Source organism: Seriola dumerili, unplaced genomic scaffold (assembly GCF_002260705.1).
Source record: "Seriola dumerili isolate Sdu_G_001 unplaced genomic scaffold, Sdu_1.0 BDQW01000278.1, whole genome shotgun sequence".
NCBI classification, from domain to species: Eukaryota; Metazoa; Chordata; class Actinopteri; order Carangiformes; family Carangidae; genus Seriola; species Seriola dumerili.
The window spans coordinates 1,127,466-1,141,285 of NW_019174533.1; the positions used below are offsets into that span (position 1 = coordinate 1,127,466).

The 13,820-nt window shown below is 40.2% G+C and overlaps 1 protein-coding gene across 2 annotated transcripts; it reads right to left on the minus strand.

Annotated features, from left to right (window-relative positions):
* Positions 1–2,781: 2,781 nt before the first annotated feature.
* LOC111230672 (von Willebrand factor A domain-containing protein 1-like) lies at positions 2,782–12,403 on the minus strand. 2 transcript variants are annotated; one of them, XM_022757471.1, is made up of 6 exons: positions 12,018–12,403; positions 8,912–9,469; positions 6,522–6,854; positions 5,571–5,846; positions 4,981–5,256; positions 2,782–3,831 (listed from the first exon to the last, which is right to left on the minus strand). In XM_022757471.1, the coding sequence occupies exons 1-6, from the start codon at positions 12,100–12,102 to the stop codon at positions 3,806–3,808; spliced, it is 1,554 nt and encodes a 517-aa protein (XP_022613192.1). In that variant the 5' UTR covers positions 12,103–12,403; the 3' UTR covers positions 2,782–3,805. The 2 variants fall into 2 exon arrangements, with proteins under 2 accessions (XP_022613192.1, XP_022613191.1); XM_022757470.1 differs by having other exon boundaries at positions 2,782–3,834.
* Between the last annotated feature and the right edge of the window lie 1,417 nt (positions 12,404–13,820).

The following is a 13,820-nucleotide window of genomic DNA, read 5'->3' on the forward strand; positions in this document are numbered from 1 at the left end:
AGTCGAGTCCAGTGTAATCCTAGAACACATACATGTGTGAAAAATTACATTGCTATCATGGAATTACATTTTAATTTTCAAGTTTACATGATTATCTTAATAAAGTTCCCAATAGGCTTCTATAATGACATTAATATTTATAATTTTAGCCTGTTATTTTTTATATCCAATTGAAAATCTGGATGAGGCCTGTTAGGAGGTACACTACACAGCTACTGTGGATTATGGGGTAAGCAAAGTAATTTAGCGGCTCAAAGTAATTTCAGCTGTACAACTTCAGCAGCTTGACTGATGAAAGCAAGGCTTTGCTGTTGGACTTTTACCTTCACTTCCCACTGCAGTTCATGGCTTTTAGCTGCAGTTTATTAATTTTGAACGTCCCTTTATGGTTTTTGTGTGACTTGCAGCTGGACTTCATGTTTGCTGGTTCACTCTTTCCTTTCCTGTGTGTCCATGAGACAACAGGCAGTTCGTTTTTTTCTGAACGTACACGGACCCAGGATCTGCCGATGAAGACAACAGAAGCACCTGCCCTCTGCTTTGAGATTGGACTTGATACCACTAAATTAACTATTTAAGTCGTATTTGCCACTAAACAGTGTCAGTTAGAATTAGGCACAGGGTGAAATAGGCTGTCATTTTCATTGGGACCAGTAAATACCACTTAAACCACAACCAAGAAATGTAAGTGTAACAGACTGCTGTGTTTACTATGTGTTGTGCTTTTTGAGGTGTGTCCCCTGGGCGTCACTAGGACTGCCCTTGGTTGTTATTGTTGTTGTGTTCCGCTGTTTTTTATATTGGCACTGACTGTAATGTGTCCAGTTGGAAACCTGTTTGTATTGCATTTCTGATCAGCTAATTCCTCATTAAGGTGGGAGGATAGTCAATTAATGAGTTTGTTTTGTTTACACTGTATTGTTGGTATTCGTGCTGGTTTTGCATTGCACACTGGGAATTTGTGGATGTTTTTTCTCATAATGGCAAAACGGGGACGTTTCGGGTTGAGGGGTGGTCTTATAACACATCCATGGGCGTACCAGACTTTCCTGTGTTTGTTATGTGCCCTTTTTTCTTCTTCTTGCTAGTTCCTTGGTTTTTATGTTTGACATTTGCTTTGCCTCGTTTACATGTCTACCTGAGAAATGTACACATTTATTCCATCAATTGGTCCATACATAACTAGCACCTGTAAAAATGTTTTAGTATGTTGACACTGTTTTCAAAGCTGCAATGATTCACATCATTTTCATCCTCATCAAACCATTCAGGTCACCAGGGGTGGTCACCTGTGGATGGAGACACTGTCGCCCTGTTTCTCCACTCACTCTAGATTCTAGAGTACACCTTCCAGTTGGACGACGGTGTGGGGTTGAAAATCTACTTCATCTTTCAGGATCTACGGCGAGGTGAAGGTAACAGAACCACCCACCCTCTGATTGGACTCTGATATGTGAATGTATTTTCCAAACACATTCAGGAGTTAAAATATGCCTCATTCCTCAGCGCACAGTGGGACTTTCTGAACACAGACAAATACAATTTTTTACTTAATTTGAAATCTAAGGAGAATGCAGTGCTGATGCTCTCTTGCTGAACTGAGGGCAGTCGTGTTATGAGTAGAGATGATGGTTAGGCCCGAGGGACTCTTTGCATTTATCTAAAATTTATGCACATCTATTTTTAGGGCATTTATTAAGGACCGCTAGGGTTGGGTGCTATGGCAATATGCCATTTGTCTGACTAGGTTTAGGTAGCATCAATCTGATGAAGTGTCTTCATTTGTCAGGCATTTAGTTCCCTGAGCATTGAACCACCAACCCTCCTCATATAAGATTTTATCCATATTTCCCATAATTTGATTTTTGAAATGTTTAACTGGTTAAAATGGTCCTTTTAAATAAGACAATATGATGTGGTGAACATTCATGATAACTTGCATTTGATCCACTATTAAGAGCGGTGGGTTAAAAATTTTTGAAACTGAATTTCTGCATTATATATCTTTTAATTCAGGTTTTTAAAAATGGTAACTGGCTCACAGTTGAAGGCGCTTTCTTTAACCTGTAGGGGGAAGCCTTGACACAGAAGTTGCCTCTTCTGTCACTCAGAAGATTATTAAACAGTGAGTGAACTCCAGTCATGTCAGTCAGCTTGTTTATGATCTATGTACCAATTTGAAATAATTGAATAATTGAAAAATAAAATGCTCTAAAAGGCCAAACCACTCTTCAAATTGGAGTTAAAATACACCAGTAACTGTGCACCCAGCATGACCATCGTCTTCTCTCTGTAACACTGTGATATGACTGTGCTGTTATCATACTGTCCTTCTGTTCGTCCCCGTTAGTAAATTAAGTGTATCCTATAGATAAAATCAGTTGTACCTCACAGAGCATGGTGAGGAAACCCAGTATTAACCATAAAAAGTACCACATGTCTATTTGTACTACCTCACATTAAATGTCACCGTCAACTTCTCTATCATCATTTGGCCTTTATCCCTCTTTTCTCCAACAAAACTCAATAATAATTTCATACAATTTTCATGTGATATTGTTAAAGAGTTCCACAGACTAAAAGCTCTGCTTCAAAGTAACGAATACTTCATAGAATTGTAGTGGACTGAAAAGTACAATATTCGTCTTTTAAGTGTAGTGGAGTAAAAGTCATACATTTCCAAAAAAAAATAAATAAATACAGAAAAATATACTTAAGTGCACGCTAACCCTCTCAGTTCACAGTGGCAGATTTTTACTAAATTAAAAAAAACTATTAGTATAAACAAAATTATTAAAGGACTTTATTTGAAGCTCTTGTTAAATTTCAATAGTGGTCAACAAACATGAAACAATGCATTTGCTCTGAGAGGATGACAGTGAAAGATTAGTTGAAAGGATCCATTCAGTAGGGGGCAGCAAAGTCTGGCTTAAAAAAAGTAACAGTCTTAAAATGTAAACAGCATGTCTGTAAATACTGTACGCTATTAATTCCCATACTTACATGATTGTTGATTAATAAATATGAATGTTGGATCCATCTCCAGAGACCAATACAAGACTAGTCTCGGTTACACACATGTTATATGCAGCATCTCGGTAGTTTCAGGGCATATGGCTGGTCTGTTCGTAATTTCTAGAAAGTTCAAAGCAATCCTGAAGATCCTGTTATTAGGGACAGCATGTTTATGTTCCCACTCCAGTGTGCGCACACACACACACACACATACACACACACGAGTATCCAATATTTTCAAGCATTTGCTGAAAGAGACATCATTAAAGTACAAGTCATAAGTATTTATTATAAATGTAAATCATATTCTCTGTGCATTAGCAGGACTTAGAGGAAATAAACAAAAAGGTTGATTTGGGCATGTGGCCCACATATGGTGCAAAGCCGTTCTCCAAAACAAGCCACATAAAATATCCAACATTCCCAGCATGCCCTGCTCTGTATATGCAAAACAGATCAAAGAAATATCAGTATCTTAAGCCTGCATCTTTAAACTGAAGCATTATACACTGACTACAGGTGTAAACCAGGCGAGACGACAGAAATGGAAAAGCAAATAGTCCCCTGTGTTGCAGGTTGTAGAAGTCAACATGCAGCCATATTGTCCCAGACCACTCTTAAGTGTCTATGGCTTCCACATGAGTGAGTGCTCAGTAAGCCAAACCACACATCTCTCCTGGATGATGTCCACAGAGGGGATAGGCGTGGAAAAGAATTACGGGTGAAAGTCAGCATTCTTCTCACCATCGTCCCTCCATGTTTGGTAAGGTGCACTTGCAGTTCAGGGGTGCTATGATTGGTAGCCATATGTTAATGCTTCTAAAGAGAAGAGGGAGAAAACAGCAATTCAGACGCAAACATTTATAGATTTACAATTCTGGCCGAAGTGTCAAAGAGTTGGATTATTAATTTTCATGTATCCATGACAACTTCCATCACACAACAAATGAGATTACTGTGGAGGTATTCATTCAGTCCAACATTAACACTGGTTCACTCAAAATACAAAAACATAATTTCTCAATTACTTCTAGTGGTATCTAGACACGCCGACAGATTTTATTTGACCAAGATTTGAGATAACTCTGTTATTTCTGCCTCCACCCCAATACAATAGAGGTGAATGTACCGGTAGTCATTTGTGTGAAAATGAAAAAATCACATTTAAAATTTATTAGACCAGTGAAATGTAGATGCAATAAAAAATGTTAAAAAGGATCTTTGTTAAGTAAATTGAAAATTTAAAGGTGCAATGTGACATTTTGGGAAATACTCGTACTTATGTCTTTTCTGAAAGATACATTAATAAGATCAAAATCTCTGCAAAAAAGGAAAAGTTTGACATTTTAGAAATATTCTTACTCACTTTTTTTTTTAAATGTATGGAGCTGGATCCAGGAAGAGATTATCTTAAAGAGTGGAAACAGCTAGCTCATTTCCTCCAAAGTTTAAAACAAAAAAAACAACCCCAACAACACCACTAAAGCTCACCAGAAAAATGTATCTCATTTGTTTAATCTATATTAAAAAAAGATATATAAAGGCAACAAATGTGGTTTTAATTGGAGTTATACGCCATAACTAATTCATGGCAAACAGTTTATCCATCCTTCTGAGCAGCGTCTGAACCGCAACAGCAAGACTCTTGGAAGTGACTTGTTGTTTGTCAAGAAACGGTTAGACCACGTTACTCACCAAAAACCCCAAATAGTCATTTTTACATTACTTTTTATAAATGCATTAAACAAACTACCTAATATAATATTAATTAGTGTGTTTTAGAGGTCCTGGTAGGTGGACTCCCTCCAGTTGTTATGCTAAGCTAGGCTTATTTCCTCTTGGCTCTCACTTCATACTAAGCGCTAAACTCTTGGAAAGACAGGCAATAAGCACATTTCCCAAACGGTCACATTATTCCCCCAAATACTGCCCCGACCTTATGTGGCAGACCCAGTCACCACTCACCTGACTGAAACTGTGCCGTGCAACACAGTCCCTCCCCCCGTGCCGTCCGGTAAATCGGTGATACGCACACTCTAGCTGATGGGGGGAGGTGCGTGAGGCGCGTTGACAAAGAGTCGGCCGGCAAATAGAACGAGGAGCGCTGGCCCGGGACAGAGGTTTGCTGCCCCTCCCAGGTGAGCCAGTAGCCCCTCAAACCTGCCTCGCTGCCCTTCCAGTTGACCTGCACCGAGTCACTGCCCACTGTGGTCAGCTGGAGGTCTGCCAGGGCAGGAGTCACTGGAAATGGAGACCACAGAGAAGCTAGTCAGGTTATATGTCAGAAAGATAACTGGGAAGAGCATTTTAAAGAAAAGGATATGAATGAAGAGGTTTAAAAAAAGAGGCTAAAGGTTAAGAGAAATGCTTTAATAGAACCTGTAAAGTAGGAAAATGCTCCACTAACTGCTCAGTAGTCAAACCTGAACGGGGCTGCTTGTAATTATCTGAAATCTAAGACGCAGAAAGGACTACGCTGTGTAGGATTAGGATTAGCGTGTGGTAAAGGGATCCTTGATTACCATGTGTGACCACATTTTCTTCCCACGTCTCACCTTCCTGAGTACACACTTTGACAGACATGGCCCTCTCCTTGCCCGAGGCGTGCCGCGCGCTAACGGTGACCAGGTAAGTGGTATCTGGTTGGAGGTCTCTGAGGAGAGTAGAGTTCTGCGTTCTGTCCACTGTGACGGCGTGGAGCTTCCCCCGGGGGAGGGCGGAGTATTCGATGTAGTAACTCGTGACCGTCTCTGGCTGAAGAGGACCCCAACTCACCCGAACGCTGTTTGGGCCTGAGTCAGAGACGCTTACCACAGCTGGGCTCAGCACCTCTGGTGTGTGGGAAGACAAAAAAAATAAAACACTGAGGAAGAAGAAGATATTATGAGGAAATAAAGAAGGGATGCAATCCATTATCATTTTCACACTTCATTTTACGGGTCAGTAAATTTTGATTCATTTCCTAATAACTATAACAAGAGCAGTGAGAAGATAATTCTCTCATCAGTTTAACACGCAAAAATTAGAACATTTGTCTAGAGACATGCATTTAATTTAACATATATTAAAAATACATTTTCCTATAACAGGCAAATAATGTAGAAATATTCACTGTGATTTAAATGGAGCTTATCCTATTATACTATATATAATATAATCAATATATTTATACTCCATAATCCAAATTATTGTATTTTTTTGTGAAAAAGTCAGAACAATAAAATAAAAAGTTACCCTATAAAATGTCAAATAATAGTAAATAATGCCAATAATAAGTTTCTAAGAGCCCAAGGTGACATCTTCACATTGTTTGCTCGGTTTAAAGCTGCAAAATATTCAGTTTACAATGAAATACAACTGATAAAGCATCAAATTCTTAAATGTGAGAGGCTGTTACTGGTGAATGTTTGCCTTTTTGCTCAGACTAGATTTATTAAGTAAGTGTAAATGGCAGATTAAATGCACAGTTGTTCAGACACAAGGTGTTAAAGAGGATGTGACCCAACCTGGCTTTGTTGTGAAGGTGACAGAGAGTGTGTTAAACGCTTGTTCGTTGGACTCCGGGGTCAGTGTGGCAGTGTAGCTGGTGTCAGGCTTCAGGCCTGTCAGCCTGGCAGTGCTGGAGTCGGCAGACTGGGTGAGTCTCTGGTATTGACTACCGCCGGTGCTCGGACTGGTCCCAGTTCCACTTCCTCCGCCACCTCCCGTGCCTCCCGACGGAACCGGGGCGAAGCGGATCTCGTAGTAGCCCGTCAAACCCGAGAGAACGGGTCGCCACTGGAGCGTGGCGGAGTTGGTGGAGATGTCACGAACATTGATTCGCTCAGCTCGGATTATCTCTGTTGGAGGCAGGACAGGATGATGGAAGAAGAAAGACGTTACTGTGTGTGATTTAGCAACAAGTTATGATTTTGAAAAGAGACAGACAGAGGACAGTGACAGGGAAGATGACGAGACACAGTTCTAAAAATGCCTTAGCTTCAGACAGCCACCCACGTAGACGGCCAGACTTGGGTTTCCAAGTGGATTCATAACCCTTACAATAAGACAACTTGAAATAGCCAAGCCAGTGGGGCCCTGCAACAAAATAAGAAATGCCACGGAGCCACTGATATCTGTGACAGGATCATTAGGCACCCAGCAAGGACCGGTGCATAAGCTTTATTTATACTATGCATCATGTCTTACAGCTGCAGTATATACTGTGTAATTGCTGAGATGTCCCTTGTGAGTGTTGTGCAGCTACCTAATCAGGCCAGAGAAATGGGCTACCCCCCTGGTCTATTTATATAAATACATATATATATGTATCATGTCTGGCATACTGTAGTGTTGGAGGACGCAGCAAAGGAAACTGAATCATTAATCCATTAATAGATCGGCCTATCTTGTTACAGTGACTCTTACACGCGCACAAAGACACGCTCAGTGTCCCGGTTTCCTATTTAGTTTCACTGTCTTTAGGAGCATGTGTGGAATTAGGGAGAAGCTCAGAGACATGTAATACATCTACTGTATGTATGAGAGGAAGGCAGCCAGTGTGATTGTATCTGTCTGAATAGAGGGTGTTTATCAAAGCTACTGAAACACATGGGCGTAGCTCCCTTATGAGTTTTGAAAGAGATCGTCTTTGCTCATTTACTTGTAGATGGGATCTAGATGTGTGTATAGTTTTGTTGACATTTCTTCCACCATGCTAACACCAATGGAGATTAATGGAGTTTAGTTTGTTCTGCTCAAAACGTTAAAGAAAAAATCAATGTGAAAAATGTGTCTATCCAAAATCATTGTCCTGTCATTATTTCTTAGAAAACGGTTAATTGTGAGGTCTGTGGATTATCCAACGTAACCAGGACGTTGCTTCTAGAAACATTGCTGTTGTTGTTTAAAGATTTTTTTTCAGAGCTTAGAGCCTGACTCAAGATACTGAAAGTTATACTGTAAATATTGTGATGAACTGGCAGAAATTTTATTTGATATCAAACAATAATATTTACTTGGAGCAATGGTAAAATGTGAAGGTGATAATTCTCTGTGGGTTTGTGAGTATGACCATTTCCTTTCACAATACACATGTCATGTGATCAATTGTTGATACAGCTTTGAAGGAGCTATTTGTAAGTTTGGCTATTGGCTGTTTACTCACCAGTGAAGAGGCATCAAACTTCATCCCTTTACTCTCCCAGAGCTGTCTCCAGTGGTGGAAAACAACACCAATGTCTGACAGAAACTTACTTCTATCACTTCTTTTCTTGTTCTGAAGTTAGCAAGCTAACCAGCTAACTGTCTCCTCACTTTCCGATACCGAGTCACTGTAGCATCCAGTCTCCAGTAGCACTGCTCAGAGGACGTATTATAACCTCTTGTATTGTAAACGATGGCGGAAACTCTTGGCAAGTTTGGTAAGTGAACAGCTGTTAATGCTAACACTGGCTATGCTATGTAGCAATAATAAACCTTTAGAAATAGCTCCTTTAATGAATTGGTAAATTTGAAAAAAAAATATATATATATTAATTAAATTTAATTAATTGATTAATCAAATAAAAAAAGATGATGATTATGAAAATGACATTTGCATTACATTGATAAACATTATAATTATATTTCCTTAATCTGTCTTAACACGAGAAATTAATAATTATGTCTTAAAATTGAAAATTTAAGAATAGTTAAAAGTATAATTTTTGGTATTTAATTTTACTGTTTTAACATAATTTCTATATAAAAGCAGGAGACAAAAGAAATGTGAATGCTTTAAACACGTGTAGGCAGGTAGGCACCTAAATTAATTTGATTATTAATCACAGAAAGATCAATTTTTCTTTTTCTTTTTTTGATGGCACACTCCAGGCTCCGTACCTGAAACCTCAGAAATCACCCATACTGTACTCACCAATGATGGCGTCCCGCAGGTCCTCTGTGATGATACTCATATGATCAATGTCCACAAAGTACAGGTTGTTTTCCACAGGTGGGCTCACCACCTGCCGCAACACTTGAAAGTTGCCATGCCCAGTAGAGACCACCAGCACAGCCACGCCCTCCTCCCGCAGCTCAGCCATTGGTCCAATCACATCCCCTGGTTTTACCCCATCCGTCAACCACACCAGCACCCTCGGGAGCCCCGCCCGGGCCCCGTCCGCTGTTCCGGGTCTCAGCACCGACTCCATCGCCATTCTCAGTGCCTCCACAGTGTTGGTATCCCCCCTGAGAGGTTTGGTGTTACTCAAAGCCCCCTGGAGGCTACTTTGGGTGCTATAGGTGTCGAAGCCAAACTCGAGGCGCGGTTGGGTGCCCACCTGCAGAAGTCCTACCCTCACCTGGTCCTCTCCCAGCGAGAAGGGGAGGACGAGCTCAGACAGGAAGTTGAGCATTCGGGAATACTCGTAGGACGACACGCTCCCCGAGGAATCCAATAAGAGGAGTACATCACCCTCGCAGCAGTTCAGCACTGTGGAGTAAAAAAAATATAAATCAATACAGCCATTAATGTGCAAATCAAAGGAGTTGCTTTTTAATGTGAAAGCTTTCATTCCTTTTATACTCCCACAGCTTTTTTCCACAGGTCTCCTCTCATGCTACACTTGCACACACACACACACACACACACACACATTTGGAAACTCCCTCCCTTTCTCCATCCACCTTCTTGGAACAACACAGTCCCACAGTCACACCACCTTTTTAAAGGGGTCATTGTCCACATGAAAGCAGGAACAAGTTAGGAGCAAGTAATCAGAGTTGAGATAAGGAGAAATCAAAACACACAGAGGAAGTACAAACTGATGCCGGCCTCGTGGTAACTTCAGAAGTGGATGATAAAAGGCAGTCATGCACTGAGACAAATTTTACAGATTTCGTAACAGAATTAAAAGTTAAAAGCGAATGTCCCGAGTGAAGCACAGGAGGGTGGGAAAACAGTAGCTGCTGGGTTTTAATGGTAAGGAGGCAGAGGAGAAAGGAGGTGGGTCAAAGGAAAATAAAAGGCGTTAAAAGGAGAGGAGTGAGGCTTCGGGGGGGTGTACTGGCAGTTCCATGTGAGAGACGAAGAGGAATGTTGGATGGCCATATACAGAGCAGGGAAAGTGAGCAGAGAAGGAAAGAAGCAGCAGCAACAGACGGAATCGAAAAGCAAAACTTAATTGCAGATGTTCAGATTGTGAAATCGCCCGAGAAAAAACACCCACTGTTAAAATCTCAGAGCAAGGGTGAAGGAGAAAAGAAAAATAAACATGTGAGACCGACTTAGGAATACTGCAACTACTGTGCAGACACCTTCACACTTATATGGAAACTTCTTCTTTTTTTTTTCCAAATATTTGAATGTTTAACATGTGAGATGAGGTGTTGATAAGACTCAGGGGTGTTGAAACCTGAGAAAGCAGTGAGGCATGTACACACACACACACACACACACACACACAAATCAAACATACACACATGCTTGCTGCCTTCCCCTCTCCATCAATCTAAAGAATTTCTTACATCTCTCTTGTTGTTTGGACTTTGGAGCGTGGGGAGGGGGGGGCTGCTGCATATCACAGCCCCCTACCACCACCACCTTTGTGCAACCTTACGTCTTTTATCTGAGAACCATACGTTGAAGTCTGGAGATAGCTGTTCATTTAGGGAGAAGACGTGTTTAAATGCAGCCTCCTGTTGTCGTACACACGCGATAAATCGGATTTATTGGCGACTGTGGGGCAGTTGAGTGATGTGATGGTGCAGGAATGAGGTGCATGTGGCCCCAGTGACACGCTACAGGGGGCGAACCTGGTGAACACATGGGTACATTACTGTGTGAGTCCAACACTGACATAGGTTTTGGATGTGCAGAAATAGACCATAACTATGATAATAGTTATTTATTCTGTGGGTGTAGGTTTCTTTATTAAACAAGGATGACAGCAATAACAGCAAGCACTTATAAAAAGCCAAATAACTGTAATCTAAGTTGCTTCAGTCTCACCGGGTCCCTATTAATGGACATAGCGAAGTGACAGCATCTCACTCACTACTATGTTAACACAGTCATAAAGAGCTGTCTGCGCACGCTGACGGCAGACTGGACGGTGTCACCAGCACCAGGTTTAGATTCTCAGACACTTCATGCATTACCAACGCACGCAAAAAAGGCATGGATGTGATAACAGATATTAACATTTGTTTTGTTAATGAAAACCGACCTGTAGACACTGATCAGAACTTACAGCGTCAAAACCAGCTTATAAACTCACTGAGTGTCAGTCAATCTCTCAAATGATATATTTTTATCCTACACATCTCTGGTTTGTTTTATTTAGCAATGCATTAATTAATAGATTTAATCAGCTGACAATATCTGTAAATATCCCCACACCCACCCCCCATATTTTTTTTTGTTTTTTGTTTTTTTTTGGGGGGGAGGGGGGGGGGTTGTTTTGGTGCTATATGGAGGGAGGGGAAGCATCTGGAGCACTTCTGCTTGAATGCCTGGGTGGTCCCTGTGTGGGTCCTCGGTTCTTGGGAATCACTGCCCCCAGCAATGGGATTTCATCAGCAGACAATTCAATACCTGGAGTCGTGCCATTTCACTGAGAACACTGTTGTAATATCAACCACACCCTGATCTACCCCCGAGCCCAGACAGACAGTCCCTCCACCTCCCGCAGCAGCATCAGTTCCTAATGGAAAATTCATTGCATCTCATTTTATATTGACTGGGGGAAATAACTGGGTAAATTTGTGGGTTATTCTTAGAGCATCACAATATGATTTTAGTAGATGGATAGATACTTTATTTGTCCCCTAGGGGAAATTGGTGATTATTTGTCCTGATAATACAGATATTTTATTATTATTTTAGTTTTATTTTATTTAGTACTTTATTGGGTTTGTTTTGTTTTATTCTTTCAATCAAGACGTAAAAAATTGATTTCTATACACTAAAAAAAAAAAAATCCAATGTTACATTTGAACTCCGCAGTAAACAGTGCTCATATCCATGTGAGGGAGCTTACCTCCTTCAGGTGCGGTGTTCTGTGCAGCCGACGGCCGCAGGAGCAAACACAACAGACTCCATGTCAGCAACATGTGGGTCTCCATCACTGTGGTTATCAATTAATTCCGCCAAAGTAAACTGTAACACAAGTGTCGCGGTTGTTGAAGTCAACCATATATCCACCACAGCCCGGAGGAGCGCACTCCCAATCAGTGAACCACAGTCAGGAGCATAATTTATACACGAGTCACATCCAGTCCGGGGTCGCTCTCTATTTTACTTCCTTACTTTCTTCTTCGCTGAACATGATCGACCGGTCGGTAACCGGAGAGTCGGGAAGTTAGACTTGAACTAAACTCAAAACTTCAGTCGCTGTGCGCAAAGTCTGAACCCAACTGCGCTCTGCTCGCGCTCAACACAAGAGAGTCAAGCACGCGAGAAGTGGGCTACAGGTTTACCTGGCAAAACTTTCAAAATAAAAGTCTCATTTGTTTTCTTGCAGAAAACTGCGGCCAGTATGTTGCTGCCAAAATACACTCATGGACTTTTGTCCCAGTTTAGTTGGTTTTTAAAAAAATATATAATTGCAAAAAGAGTTTAAGTTACTAATGTTTAAAACAATTGTACTATTTAGAACTTTTACAAAATAAAGCAAAAAAAAACAAACAAACAGTAATACCACAATGTGAACATTTAAAAAAAAAAGAAAAAAAGTAAAAGTCCTGCATTCAAAATTTTACTTTGAAAATAAGTCCAGAAAAAATGATTATTTTTAAGTATCATTAAAAGACTGATGCTTTTCAGTGAGCTTTATTATTATACTGTATATAAGACTATATTATTAAATTAATATTATGAATGTTTTAACATTTAAGCATTAGTTTAGTTTTACATGTTTCACGTAATTAAAACAGTCAATAGCATAAACAGCACAAAACAGATAACACAATTGATAATATCCTACAATTAGCTAAAAATATACAGATGTACAGTCTAGAGAGAACCAGCAACAGCGCAACAAGCAGACAAAGAGTCAAACAAAGACAATTAACAATAAATACAATTACCTAGAAGTGAGTACAACTCTGGTTTGCTTCTAGCTTTTAATGTTGGTTTTTTTCATATTTATTTCTTGTTGTTGGGTCAGGGCCAATTTTAACTGCTTATATAACAATGCATTAATATATTCAATCACATGCTTTGTTTGAAAAATATTAATGTGCAAAGTAACAACAGCTGATGGACAAATATTTGGAAATTCAGACTTTGGATTAAGTGAAGTGGACTTAACTTCTATCACTGTGTTCAGCAGATTTGAGCTCTAGCTGTAAATGCAGAGACTTTGCAGCAGCTAAATGTAGCGTATCCTATATATAGGCTACCTCTGACATATACACTTAATCACAAACACTTAGCAGTATCACATTGCTGAAAATGTCTGCTTATTATTGTAGCTCATAGGTGGCAGAACTGTTTTTAAAACAGACAACAGACAGACAGCCACTGGTGCTGTGACTCACAAACAGAAGTCTTTATTTTGAAGGTAACATTGCTTTAACTTCCCCTCTGGCTACTTGTGCTTTACTTTACATTACACATCTCACTGTCTTGTGTACCTCACTCCTCCCTTCAGTCTCCCCAGTAACTCAGAATAGTAAACGGGGCTGTGTTCACCATCCAGGCGTCAACCCTTTCAATCTGAGCCAGAATTAGATTTAAACCTTCAGGTTACCTAATTACCAGAGATATAAATGGGGAACCCATGAAAAACTCACTTTACATTTTTTTGGCTGAGTCTTTGAAATGAGTCATATACACCATG

Excerpts from the sequence above, each read along its gene's own strand:
- LOC111230672 (XM_022757470.1), bottom strand. The coding sequence starts at position 12,102 with ATGGAGACCCACATGTTGCTGACATGGAGTCTGTTGTGTTTGCTCCTG. Across the intron at positions 5,257-5,570 it reads CAAAGTGTGTACTCAGGAAG|TGACTCCTGCCCTGGCAGAC; the intron begins GTGAGACGTGGG and ends CTCCATTTCCAG. Across the intron at positions 3,835-4,980 it reads CACGGCACAGTTTCAGTCAG|AAGCATTAACATATGGCTAC; the intron begins GTGAGTGGTGAC and ends TCTTCTCTTTAG.